The sequence below is a fragment of the Camellia sinensis genome, chromosome 15 (genome assembly GCF_055761805.1).
Source record: "Camellia sinensis isolate YWXY chromosome 15, ASM5576180v1, whole genome shotgun sequence".
Taxonomy (NCBI): Eukaryota; Viridiplantae; Streptophyta; class Magnoliopsida; order Ericales; family Theaceae; genus Camellia; species Camellia sinensis.
This window is the reverse complement of record NC_138975.1, coordinates 133,619,140-133,632,993: the sequence shown is the minus strand read 5'-3', so window position 1 is coordinate 133,632,993 and position 13,854 is coordinate 133,619,140. Positions and strand designations below refer to the sequence as shown.

General features: G+C 38.9%; 1 protein-coding gene across 1 annotated transcript; it reads left to right on the top strand.

Moving 5' to 3' along the window:
* Positions 1 to 12,307: 12,307 nt before the first annotated feature.
* On the top strand, positions 12,308 to 13,382 carry LOC114272907 (uncharacterized). Its single transcript, XM_028214626.2, has one exon. It carries the CDS (start codon positions 12,415 to 12,417, stop codon positions 13,132 to 13,134), a length of 720 nt encoding a protein of 239 aa, XP_028070427.1. The 5' UTR covers positions 12,308 to 12,414; the 3' UTR covers positions 13,135 to 13,382.
* The last annotated feature ends 472 nt before the right edge of the window (positions 13,383 to 13,854 follow it).

Here is a 13,854-nt window from a genome sequence, read left to right as displayed (position 1 = left end):
GCCTCTACAACTTAGTTGCATCGGCTTTCTCTTTCCCTCAACAATTTCAGATGGCGGTAGAACTGAAGATAATAGGAATGGCGGCACTGAGGCAAAGTGCCTCAACAACTTTCCCGCTACACATGTTCTTTTTGCAACTTCACCGTTGCAGGTGTTGCCTCCGCAACTCGACTTAGGCATTTTCCTTCGTGGAGTCCCCTTAGACCTTTGGCGGGTCGAACCTACTTCGGTCCATTGTTGACCCACTTCCCTTGGGTTTTGGCCCATGCTCATTTTTCATTCCTGGTCGCCTCTTTGGAGCGACCTCAGTACTTAGGCCCATGCTTAGTTTGGGGCTTAATTTTTGACCCTCTACACACGGTAACATGCACCCCGATGTTTCCTTCCACAATCAGGACAAACTGGTATGGACCCATTACTTTGACTTGAGCTACTTGTAGACCTTGTGTTCTGTTTCTTGCTTACAAAAGAATGGCCCTTCTTGAAACCGTACCCAGACCTTTTACCCTTTCATTCTGTTATTGGCGCTTTAACTTGTTTCTTTGCTGCCAGATTGGCTTCTACCATCAATGCCCTATCAAGCACATCTACATATGTAGGTAGTTTTAGGACACCTACCCGATCAAATATATCTAAATCCAATCCAACCTCAAATTTTCGAGCTTTCTTATAGTCCGTATCTACCATATGAGGAGTAAACCGAGCTAGTTTAGTAAACTTGGCTTTATATTCAGCCACTGACATCTTGCCTTGTTTGAGTTCTTGGAATTCAGAAACTTTCCAGTCCTGAAAGCACTGGGGAGTACTTGTCATAGAAGATCGCATTAAATTAAGCCCATGTCATATTCCCATTACTATTTCGGATCAATAACCACCATCTCCGGACTTCATCTTTCAGAGTGTAGGTGGCCAAAAGAACTTTCTACATCTTAGAATAGGGAAACACTTCAAATAATTTCTCTATTTTCCAGCAACTGTGTTTCAGCCTTTAATGGTTTAATACCTCCCAAGAAAATTGGCGATTTCATTTTCATGAATTTCTGAGTCAAGTTGATTATATCATTATAGTCTGGCTCATTTTGTGCTGGTGGAGGCGGTAGGGGCAAATGTTGTTGCCTCTGTTGTTGCATTATTGCTTCTGTCAAGGCTGCAAGTATTTGTTCCATACGACTTATGCGAGCCTCTGAGGATTCACTTGTATCATGACTTCTTGCATTTTCCATGATGCTATAAAGAGACAAGGTAATAATAAAGATAGGAATAATCTTGTTCATTTTTTTCAATTTCATTGTTCAGGTTCAAATTCAGCTTTTACATTTATAAAAATTATCACACACTCACACATACAGATGAAATATCCCTAATTCTTTTCTAGGACATCTGATAGCTCTTATGGACTCGTGTGTGCGGTATAACATGTGCTCTGATACCACTCTGTCACGACCCAAACCCACCCCTATAGGTTTAACGTCATAACCGGCCAGTAATCCTTGGATTACCAAAGGCCTCTTAACAGAATACCATATAATTAGGGGCTGCAGAAGCAAATATACAAAATACACATAGTTCATAGAGCTGTGCAGATATATATGGGATAGAAATTTGAAACCTTTTAAAATATACACATAAGATGTCATGTCCATATAAGTCTGGAAACACCGTGCAAGCGTCATCGAAAGGGACTTAGCCCAGTATACAGATAAACAAAACAAGACAAAACATAAATGTTCTTAACATGATACACAAAATAACTCTTGACATGGTCCACAAAATTCGACTTCTAGACACAGGAACCTCCCCGAGAGGCACGGTGGATGGCTAATCCCAAAACTTTCCAAGCAGCGGCTTAGGCCTGGTCATGCGCTTGCTCACCTATATACATAATATAAATACTGAACGGGAGCCCAGTGAATAATAACAGAGTAAAAGGTTTAATGAATGATGTCCATACTAGTTCAGAAATCAGAATTCAAATTCATAAACAGATTCATATACATATTCATATTCTTGTTCAAATCATATACAGAAATCAGAGTTCATGCTTAATCGTACGTGGTACATCCATTAGCGCTAACAGAACAAATACAGAACAGATGTAGAACATTTGGTGGTTATTAATAACCAGTTCCATAAAGGAACCTCTGGATCCAAGTAACAGATGACAGATATGCTGAGCACCATGATGGAGCCTCCGATACGGGTAACAGAGTGCAAACATTATGAGTTCTATAATGGAACCTCCGATACCGAATAACAGCTAACAGATGTCACATGATGCTAAGGATGCCACAAATACATTGCTAGAAATTGGACAACCATTCATTGTACAGAACATAGCATTTCAGAAAACAGATCTTATTTTATCATACAGAAATTAAATGAAGTTGAATATAGATTTGCTAAGTTATTATTCCCAGATGGCTCCGGGGGGAGACAGACAGAGCAGACTAATCAAAAGGTTTATGACGCGTAACTTACATCAACACATAACAAATACACATTTGAAATACACGCTCGGAATATACTTAACTCATTATGTTCTGTTCTTAGTATGTTTCTACGTTTTACCCTCATTATTATGTTTTAATTATGGTCTTGGAATGCTTAAGGTGTAATGAGGATGCCAAATTATGTTGTTCAACACTTAGGCAAATTTACTGAAAATAGGGTCCTCGTTCGAGCAGAGGTTCAAAAATGTAAGTGGTCGCTTGAGTGCAACTTCAATCGCTCGAGCGGTCTGTAAACTCTACAAAAGTACTGGTTGTGTATTTTTTCGCTCGATGGTCGCTCGAGCGTGAGACTCAGGTTCTCGCTCGAGCGCAACTATTGTCGCTCGAGCGATCTGTAAAACATGTAAACTTCTAGGAGCATATATTTCACGCCCGCGCTAACTTTTTGTCGCTCGAGCAGAGGTGCAAAACCAAAGGTGGTCGCTCGAGCGCAGGATCTGTCGGAGGATCTGTCACTCAAGCGAAGGTACATAATTATGAAATTTTCAAATTGCACTCCCAAGCCCAAAACTTAACTTCAAAGCTACAATTCACATTCTTTTGGGCCCAAAACTTAAGAAAACATATGTAAACTTGGAAAACATCATGAATTCGAAATCATTTCGCAAAAATTAAGGCCTAAAGGCATGTCAATTGGATGAAATCAAACTTGAAATGTTAAAACATCACATGAACTTAACATGCAAGTAATTCTTGACTTCAAAGCCTTCAAAACATGATCAAATGAGGTGTTCAACTCAAGGACATAATGAATTCTTCGAAGAAGATCAAAATAAAGACATGCAAGAGGGAAATTCTTTGAAAACAACCTCAACGTGTAGTGGAATGAGCATGCATGCATGATATGGTTCAATTCTCTTCATTTCTAACTCAATTCTTGTATTATCTAACTTAATTCTCTAGAGTTCATGTCCTACACACCATAATTGTACAATCTAAGTGTAAAATTCTTACCTAGGCTTGTCAATGATGCTCTTGATGATCAATTGTTGGAAGTTCCAAGCCAAAATCTCTAAGTTCTCTAGCAATCTTCTTAATTTGAGCTCAAACTCCTCTTCTCTCTTTCTCCCAAGTTTGGTGAGTACAAAGATGATCAAAAATGACTTCTAGAGGTTATTTTGGCCTTATATAGGCTTGGATTAAGGAATTCATTAATCAGGCTTAATTGAACATTAATTATTCTAATTATTTCGCTCCGAATCGAATTTCAATTAAACCTACCACAATGTTCTAAAAATTCTAACTAACACATATACCAATTCAATTTTGTGATCGGATGCCAGTAATGCCTTCAATTCGCAGAACAAATCAAAAAACAGAAACAGGTATTCCAACCGCCAACAGATATAAACACAAATAATGCACATGCACATGCAATTAATTCAGAATTTCCTCTTAATTTGTCATTAGGCATAATTAATCATGGTTACTTAGTTAATCACAGGTCGGGGTTGTTACAGTTGCAACACCAAACACTCAATTCGCAACTACACTTGTTGAAGCTCAAAAAGATAGTTGTGGGGGCAAACAGATAGTACACAGTACATGTAAAGGGACACGTGGCACATTCAGCCTGGTGGCTCAGGACAGAATATTTCATGTAATCCTCTTGGACATATGTCTTCTCTCTGTTTGGCTACTTGGTGTCCTTTTGGTACCAAGGAAAATCCTATAAATATGACCCATTTTCCAGCCCAAAAGATGATGATTTTGGGGGAATTTGTAGGAGACGCTGCCCATTTTGGCACTGTCATACATTTCTTTTTGAGTCACTTGCTTCACCCTCATGTAGCTACTCACTCTCCAACCTCTCAGACAGTTGCTACTGCTCATTCTCCAGTCATTCCACCATTGTTGGATCATTGACATAGGTTTGCCTCTTTAATTACCTTCTTAATGTTGAACCGTCCTATATTTCTGGTGACTCCACTGGGAGGCTGCTTTGTTGATGGTTCATACTCACAGAGGCTTTCCCACTTTACCGAAAAAAATGGCGAAAGATGAAGTTCAGTAGCAACCACAGCAACAAGGTCCTTCTAATGTTGGAATAGCACATACTGAGGACCATGACCATAGTGTTGTAGTTGAAGCAGTCCAGTCATTTCAGGACACGCAGATGGAGATCTTAATAGCTTTACAAACTCTCACCGAAGTTATCATGGCTATGGCGTCCAGGCCAGCCCCAGCACAAGTGCCTCTGCCTGTAGCAGTCCCAAATCTAATGCATAATCCGTTTCCTGAGAACCAGGCTCCAGGTGCCTCTAACGATACCTCAGGCAAATGGTGTGGTTGTTGGTTTAGCTACCCAGGAGCAAACTGGCCTATTCCAGCCCACTCACTTTGTTACTCTAGCCGATGTACAAGCTATGCTCAAGCAAGAGCATAACAAAAAGCAGTTGCCATCTCTCCCATATCTAAATGTGAAGCCTCCATACTCCCAAGAAATACTGGCCATGCCATATCCAAGTGGGTATACGATACCCAAGTTCGTGAAGTTTGATAGGAAGCAAGGTAACGCCAAAGAACATATGGTGAGGTTCATTGAAACCCTTGGTGTCTATGGTAGTGACCACCCTCTACGTCTTCTGGAGTTTTCCAAATCGCTCACCAAAATGGCTTACAATTGGTATGTGAATTTGGGCCCCAACTCAATCAAGAGTTGAGAGGAAATGGTGAACAAGTTTCATACGAAGTTCTTCCAAGTCTAAGAAAAAGTCACTATCCTCACATTTGGGCGAGATGTCTAGAAAGAAGGTGAAGATATACTGGCTTATGTCAAACGGTTCCAGGATAAAGCCATTGACTACCACGAACCAGTAGATGAGGCTCATTTAATCAGTATATGTGTGGAGAGTGCCACACGCGACTACAAACTTTTCTTGGTGAACTATAATATACCCACCTTTTCAACCTTGATTGAAGCATCTAGAAACCTTAGTACCATCAGTCCATAACCCGCACCTACAATCAGTCTGTCCAGCACATGGTGTTTAAAGAGGGGGACTTAGTGTAGAAGACTGTGGATGCGATTATGCGGGGGCAACCAATCCCCAAGTTTTTACCAAGATGGGAAGGCCCTTACAAAGTTGTTGAGACAAGTAACATGGGGTATTACAAGTTGCCGAGGGTAGATAATGGATTCAAAACTGGTTCTGTAAATGCCAAGTATGTAAAGGAATATTTTCCTTAGTTTTGATAACTAATAGTTTCAAATCTTTGTTAATATTTCCCAACACTTAGTGTGAAGAAAGTTTTCCATACTTAGTGAAATTTTATCCATGTAAAGACTTAGTCATGATGAAGTTTTGTTCATCGCAAGAGTATTACTTATTTTTAGAAGCTATGTAAAAGCAATGTAAAGAAGGCGATGAAATGAAACTCAAAAGAACTACCAAACATCCATACTTTTCATAAAAGTCAAACTTCCAAAACATGATTACGATGTTTGAAAAGAAGTTGTGATAGAGAAAAGAAAAAGCGAAAAGAGAACTACATTATATCAGGCCCTTCATCAAGGAGTCTGTCAAACCAACATCCTGAGGCAGCTAAGCAATAAGAGTAAAATCTTTCTCCCTGAATCGAGCGAGGTTTTGGCGATGTTGTTCCAAAGTGCTCTCTTAATCTCTGATGGTCTCCTCCAAAGAAGCATTTATGGCTAGCGTGCTCAAGGAACCCATTAACCACCCGGAGCCTTGCCTTCATCCAGGACAAGTTTAGGCCATTTCCCTCAAACCCGCTAAGGTTTGCCTCATCACCTTCAATAAACTTGCCTAAAGTCATTAGAACTCTCTTGGTGATAAGATCACAGACAAAACCAGCGAAAGACTCTAGCAACGCCATTTGCATCATTGAGATTGGAACATTAAAAACAGTAAAAGTCTTTGGGTGTAGCGTTTGAATGCGAACAAGTATGGAGGCAACTTCAGAAAATACCCACTAGTTCAAGAAGAGGACCCTCCCAGAAGGCATAGAAGATTCTGCCACAGTACCACCAGTCTGAGTCACATGGGGCAGACTTGCAAAATGCCTAACTATCTGAGGCCAACTATCATGTCTTCAACCCTCAACAACTCCAGTTTGCGTGACCAACGGAGATTCAGCAGAATGAGATAAACCCCCAGAGACAACCTTCATTTGAGAGGGAGGTTCTCAAGGCCAAGTGATACATTCACCCCATGGCTATCCTTAGGAGTCTCAAGAACAAAGTCATTATCGTCAATAGAGGAGCGGCTAGAGTGTACAGAAAGATCTAGAATAAGGGAAAAACTAATAAGGTTCGGAACTTCTGGGTTTGGAACACCCTCAACAGCTATCTCATCACCTACAAATTGGGCATCAACTATAACTTGGCGCTGCTCATTACCATTACCCTCAGTGGGCAAGTTGCCACGGTCTTCTTTCATGACTTGGACCTAGCCAACTAGTTCGTCTTCAATGCCTAAAAGCATAAACCTATAAGTCTTTGGCCGAGGGATCAATGAGGCAATAAGGTCCTTATAATCCTCACAATTTGAAAAAGCCCAACAATTATTGATGAACCACTTGAGCTTTAAGAAGGAATGGCAGAGACATTGCCCCCTTCTGAAATAAAGAAGCCTATCACCAAGCTCCTCGTAGTGCAAGACAAGATCATCCACATTCAGACCAACAAAAAAGTTTTGACACACAAGTTAAGAGGATAACTCAGGGAAGTAAGTAATGTACAAGTCAACAACTTGTTTAGAAGTTACAAAAGGGAAATGACTGTCACAGCAACTGCAGCCGTTGCAACTAACTTGCGGAGGGAACACCCTACCAAGGCGATGACAGCCTTTGGAGAAGTTTTCCCATCACAAGTAGAGGCTAATGCTTGGCGCTAATAGCAGACCCCTAAAGTCATATTTAGTTCGACACTGATAGCAGGCCCCGAAGCTCACTAGTTTGGCACTGATATCAGGTCCTAAAGTTCACTGGTTGGAGCTGATAATAGGCCCAGAGACACCAGTATACGACACAGAAGTTGCAGAGGTAATAGGATCAAAAGTTTCAACGGTAGTAGCGGTAGCCTCTAAGTTCATAGCCAACTCTGCCAGGCGAGCCAAGCCTAGATTGGCAATACTAATCTCAATAGCAATGTTTTTAACTTTTGCAGCAATTTAGGTACCAACAACCTCAGAATGTGGAACTAGTGGAGACTAGGCAAGAGAAGAACCCATAAACAACCTCTACATTGAGCGATTCCAACCCAAGAGATTTGTTCAGCCTATGATCAGCTCTATGGGTCCTAAGAACAAAGTCTCCACCACCACCTTTGACTACCTCTACATCTTCATTAGGAAAGATCCTTATGACCAGTATTATTATCCCTTTCAGTGCTAAAAATCATTATGCTTTGAGTTTTGGACCGATGAAGTAGCAAGCCAAGAGGTATATCATCACCATCATTGAAGTCTGAAGAAAGCCCCTCAATACTAGATAAGCTACCTGAGCCTATGGGAGTAATAGTAGAGACATTGTCCCTCTCTGAGATGAACAAACCCTAGACAAAGAAAGACACATTTATGTAACCAAAGTTAAAGGAATACTAAGTGAAGAAACATTACTGGTAAGGTTCACTTAAAGCCTAACATTATGCACGCGCAGAAAAACACATATTTTCTAATAGCGCAAGGGGCAAATGTAGAGGGTCAGAAATTAAAGTTCAAATTAAGTATGGACCTAAGTGCGGAGGTCGCCTCTGTTAGGTGACTAGGAATGATTAAAAAAGCATTGGCTAAAGCCCAAGGAAAGTGAGCCAATAGTGGGCCAAAGCAGGTCCAACCCGCCAAGGGTCCAAATAGACTCCACGAAGGAAAATGCCTAAGTGAAGTCACAGAGGCAACACTTGTAACGGTCAAGTTACAAAGGCAACACTTGCGACAGCCAAGTTGTAGAGGCACTTTGCCTCAGCGCCGCCATTTGCGATATTGTCAGTTCTGCCGCCATCTAAAGTTGCTGAGGGAAAGAGAAAGCCGATGCAACTAAGTTGCAGAGGCAACACTTACGACGACCAAGTTGCAGAGACACTTTGTCTCAGCACCGCCATTCTAAGTATTGTCGGTTCCGCTACCATCTGAAGTTACTGAGGGAAAGAAAAAGCCGACGCAATTAAGTTGCAGAGGTAACACTTGCGACGGCCAAGTTGCAAATGCACTTTGTCTCTGCGCCACTAGTGTCACCATTCCAAGCATTGTCGGTTCTGCCGCCATCTGAAGTTGCTAAGGGAAAAAGGAAGCCGACGCAACTAAGTTGTAGAGGCGACACTTGCGATGACCAAGTTGCAGAGGCCAAGTTACGGAGGCACTATGCCTCAGTGCCCCCATCTCCAATATTGTCGGTTCTGCCATTTGAACTTGCCGCGGGAAATGACTATTATAGCAACTACAGCCGTAACAACTAACTTGCGGAGGGAACACCCCACCAAGGTGATAGCAGCTTTTGGGAAAAGCTTCCCCTCCACAAGTAGAGGCTAATACTTGGCATTGATAGTAGGCCCCAAGGCATTACTAGCCTAAGGCTGATGGTAGGTCCCTAAAGTCATTTTTCGACGCTGATAATAGCCCTCGAAGCTCACTAGCTTGGTGCTGATAGCAGACCTCAACGCTTACTGGTTGGAGCTGATAGCAGACCTTAACGCTTACTGGTTGAAGCTGATAGCAGGCCCAAAGATACCAGTATACTGCAGCAACCCCACGAAGATGGGAACAAGGCAACTCAAATGCAAGAGACTCCCTTTTTATTTACCTAGGTCATGGACCTGCCTTGGTTGCACAGGCAGGACCAAGGAAGCTCCCTTGGGTTTGGTATTAAGGCACACCATGGCTGATTGCAGGCTTGGCTGTGGCCTTCGCCTTGGGAAGCTGGAGAGTTTGTGGTTAGGTAGCTAAGGGTGGAGGCTTTGCTGACATGAACACAAAAACATGGCTGATAGTAGGCTATGAAGTCCTGAGAATGCATGTACTGGCTAAATGGAACTGAGAAGGCAAGTGCAGCCGTAAGGCTTGCTGCTGCAAGTGTACTTGCTAAGGTTTGAATTGAGAAAGCAAGTGCAACAGCAAGGTTTACCGCTGCAAGTGCACTTGCTGAGATTCAAGCTGAGAAAGCAAGCGCAGTGGCAAACACTGCTGCCGCAAGTGCACTTGTTGAGGCTCAAAAGGGAGTTGCGGCGCCAAACACTCCCGTCACAACTACACTTGCTGAGGCTCAAAAAGATAGTTGCAGAGGCAAACAGATAGTACACAGTACATGTAGAGGGACATGTGGCACATTCAGCCTGGTGGCTCAAGGCAGAATATTCCATGTGAACCTCTAGGACACATGTTTTCTCTCTATTTGGCCACTTGGTATCCTTTTGGTACTAAGAAAAAGCCTATAAATAAGACCCATTTCCCAGCCCAAGAGATGATGATTTTTAGGGGATTTAGAGAAGATGCTGCCCATTTTGGCATTATCATACATTTCTTCTTAAGTTACTTGTTTCACCCTCACCTAGTTACTCACTCTCCAACCTCCCAGATAGTTGCTGCTGCTTATCTCCAGTCATTTCACCATTGTTGAATCTTTAACATAGTTTTGCCTCTCTAATCACTTTCTTAACCTTGAACCCCCCACAAACTTTACTAACAAATTAATATCCTATAATCTTAAAAATAAAAAATAATTAAAAACCTATACCACACACCATTCAACTGCATGAGAAAAATAAAAGACAATTACAAAAAAAAAAAAAATCAGAATTTAATCTTTATAATAAAACAAAATTTTAATTTTATCAATTCAAATTCTAATATTTTAATTTGTTTTCAATCTACATTATTAACTTATTTTCGTTAAGTAAAACTAACTAAAAAAATAAAATTTTAGTCATTATATTTAATGTAGGTGTGCAGAATATGTCTAAAATATTATTTTTCATTAAGTTAATTAGCAAAAATATATATATATTTTTTTTGTCAATTTTACCTAATAAAAGTAAATAAATTGTTTAGATTGAAAATAAAATTAAAAGAAAAATTAGAATTTACATTGACAAAATTATAATTATAAGATTTTTTTTTTGGGTAATATTTTCTGTAATAATAATAATAATAATAATAATAATAATAATAACCGTGATTATTTGCTCATAACGTGAAAAAATGCCAACCCATATGTCAAACAAAAATTGGTTGTGACCGTTAAGGCCTGGCACGTGGAGTTCGCGTGACCATAAACAGCACTTCTTTCTTCTCAGAAACTCCGAAACCTCGTTTTCCCACCAAATTAGCCTAGAAATATGCTGCGGTGGACACACCCGATCCCAACCTCCAAACAGTTTTCCTATAACCATTCAGATTCAAACACGTATACCCTCGTCTCATCCCCCATTGGTCACTCGACTCGTCTTCTCCTCTGACAGTAACCCTATCACATTGGAAAATTCATAGAGAAGAGCTATTGACCCCGATTAATTTACTCAAAAAAATCTTTAGGTGAATAATTATATGGAGAAAGTTAATTTATATAATATGGGATTTATGTGTATAATAAATTTGAATTATGAAATAAATTTTTTTAAATAATGACCAAACTGCCTTCCTCTTGCCTTGCGCGTCAACATGAGATTCGTACCTACACGAGGCTCTTTTGATTTGTACTACAATACAACTTATAAGTTGCACCATGGATCCTTTAGAGTGAAATTTCTCTAAAATTTCCTAGAGTACTATATTGTGTGGTTGAGATTTACTGGCAAGTCACATCAGAAAAATTGATGTGACTTGCCAATAAATCTCAACCACACAATGTAGCACTCTAAGAAATTTTAGGAAAAAATCACTCTAGAGGATCCTTGCTCTATAAGTTGTGTTATTTTTAGACTATTTTTGTTTTAAGTTTAACTTTTTTAATTTTTAGTTAAGATATATGTTACTTTTTTTTTATACCATTTGAACCATCTTATTTTTTTTTTTTAACGATTAAAAAATATTGTTAAAAGTTGAGAATAACCAAAAAAAAATAAAAAAAGAAGCCAACTTTGACTAGTTTTCATAGTAAAATTTAACAAATTTTTATTTTTAATGGTTTTTTTAATTTATGTTTTCATGGTCATCTAGTCTTAGGTAAACTTGAAATATAAAAAACAAACAAAAAAAACAAAAACAAAAAAAAAAAATTAACACAATTTTTTTAAATATTTACTATAGACAACAACAAACTGAAAATAATAATAATGAGGACTCGTTGGGAAATAGGCTATTTTAGTAATTTTTTAAATTTTTACAAAAAAAGTGTAGAAAAATAAGAAAAGTGATGTGAAAATAATAATGAGGACTCGTTGGGAAATAGGCTATTTTAGTAATTTTTTAAATTTTTACAAAAAAATGTGTAGAAAAATAAGAAGAGTGATGTGAAAATAATAATAATGAGGACTCGTTGGGAAACACGCTATTTTAGTAGTTTTTTAAATTTTTATAAAAAGATGTGTAGAAAAATAAGAAGATTGATGTGACAACTTATAGTAACTTTTTGACTAAAACACAAGGTTGCCAAACGAGACCTAAGTTAAAAGAAAGTCTAATTCCAATATAAAAAAATATATATTATTCATACATAAAAATAATATGATAATGACATTTTTATAAATTATTTAAATAAACTTTTTAATATAAAATAATAAATCACGAAACATCAACATATCATTTTATATTTTGTGACTACTTGCACATGATTGCCCCCCTCCCTATATATATCTAGCCCCTTATCTTTCACCACCCACCTATCTCTTCTTTCACATTCACCCTTGTATTCCCATACAACACAGATTGATATATATCTCCAACATACATAAACTTGTTAGGGTTGGTGCAACTAGAGAAAGAGGAAGAGAGAGAGACTCAAGATCACCATGAGTCCTACACAATTCCATGATCACCATCACCACATCCACAACCACCATGCAAAGAGAGAAACAACAATAAACATCAACAATCCCATGTCTCCATCTCCTCTCAAAATCAACAAAGACTCCCGTTTCATCAAAAAATCCCCATCACCACCTTCCTCCTTCTCCTCATCCGCCTCATCTCTCGCCACCGCCGTCCTTGCTGCCACCACAAAACCTCAACACCGCCACCCGGTGATCATCTACACCCATTCTCCCAAAATCATCCACACCAACCCTCGTGACTTCATGGCATTGGTTCAAAAACTCACCGGTCTCTCTCGCTCCGATGATGACCCACCACCTCGTCCTAAACAAGACCCGGGTAGTGGGGCCGCCGCTTCTTTGAAAAGGGAAAATCATCACAAGATATCGGTGACAGCCAACGACGACAACGAGTCGTCGTCAGCAATTACTGACGATAATTGCACTAGTAATTTGCAAATAAATTCATGTTTTGGGATTCAATCGACGACAACAGCGACAAGGAGGACGAATTTTGAACCGCCAAATCCTTGTTTCAACAACATCCCATTGTTTACGCCGAATTCTAGTGATTTCTTGTGCCCATCTCAGCAATTTTACAACAATTATGCAGACTCTTTGATTTTGATCCCTAATATGAGAAGCGCTATCTCACCAACTTCTACCTTGGATGCCATGAACGAGTTTCGTGAGTTTTGATAATTCAATCATGGATTTTTTTAATTTTTTTTTTTTTTGAATTTCCAATAAGATAAGTTCAGTTTTGATTGATCTTTCTCAAAAAAAATTGATCCTAGAATTTTGACTTGTTTTCATGAAAGAAAAATGCTAGGTACAAAAGTTAAGCATATGGTATAGATTTAAGTTGCTGTGACGTGGGTCACCTTGCAAATAAATGTGATTTATTGATACAGTTGAATACATAACATTGCTATTCATGAAACTAATGCTTTGTTTGGGAAGGGAGTTGGGTTTATAACTTTTTGATTTTTTGGTTATTTCAGTCTGAGATTAAAAAGTTCATTAGCTCTCAACCTCAAAAAAAGTCTCATGCCAAAACGAGAGTTAAATGTCTTTTATTTCCTTATTTTTTCTCCTTTTCCTAGTTTGAATAAGTTTTCCAAGTGACGATGATCAATTACACCCATAGGCCCTCTTTGTTTTCAAAGATAGAATGGGGGGATTCATAGTGAGGGAATTAATAGTAAGGGGACTGTTAGTGAAGGGATTAAGAAAAAATGTGTTTGTTTGATAACCAGTGGCCTAATAATAGTTCATGTTTGTTTTGAGAGATAGAAATGTGATTAATCATGTAAAATTATAAAAATACCCTTGTTGTATTACTATTAAATTTAAACTTATACCAACTAATAAATGCATTACCTAATTAAACTATTCAAAAATTATAATTAAAATCAT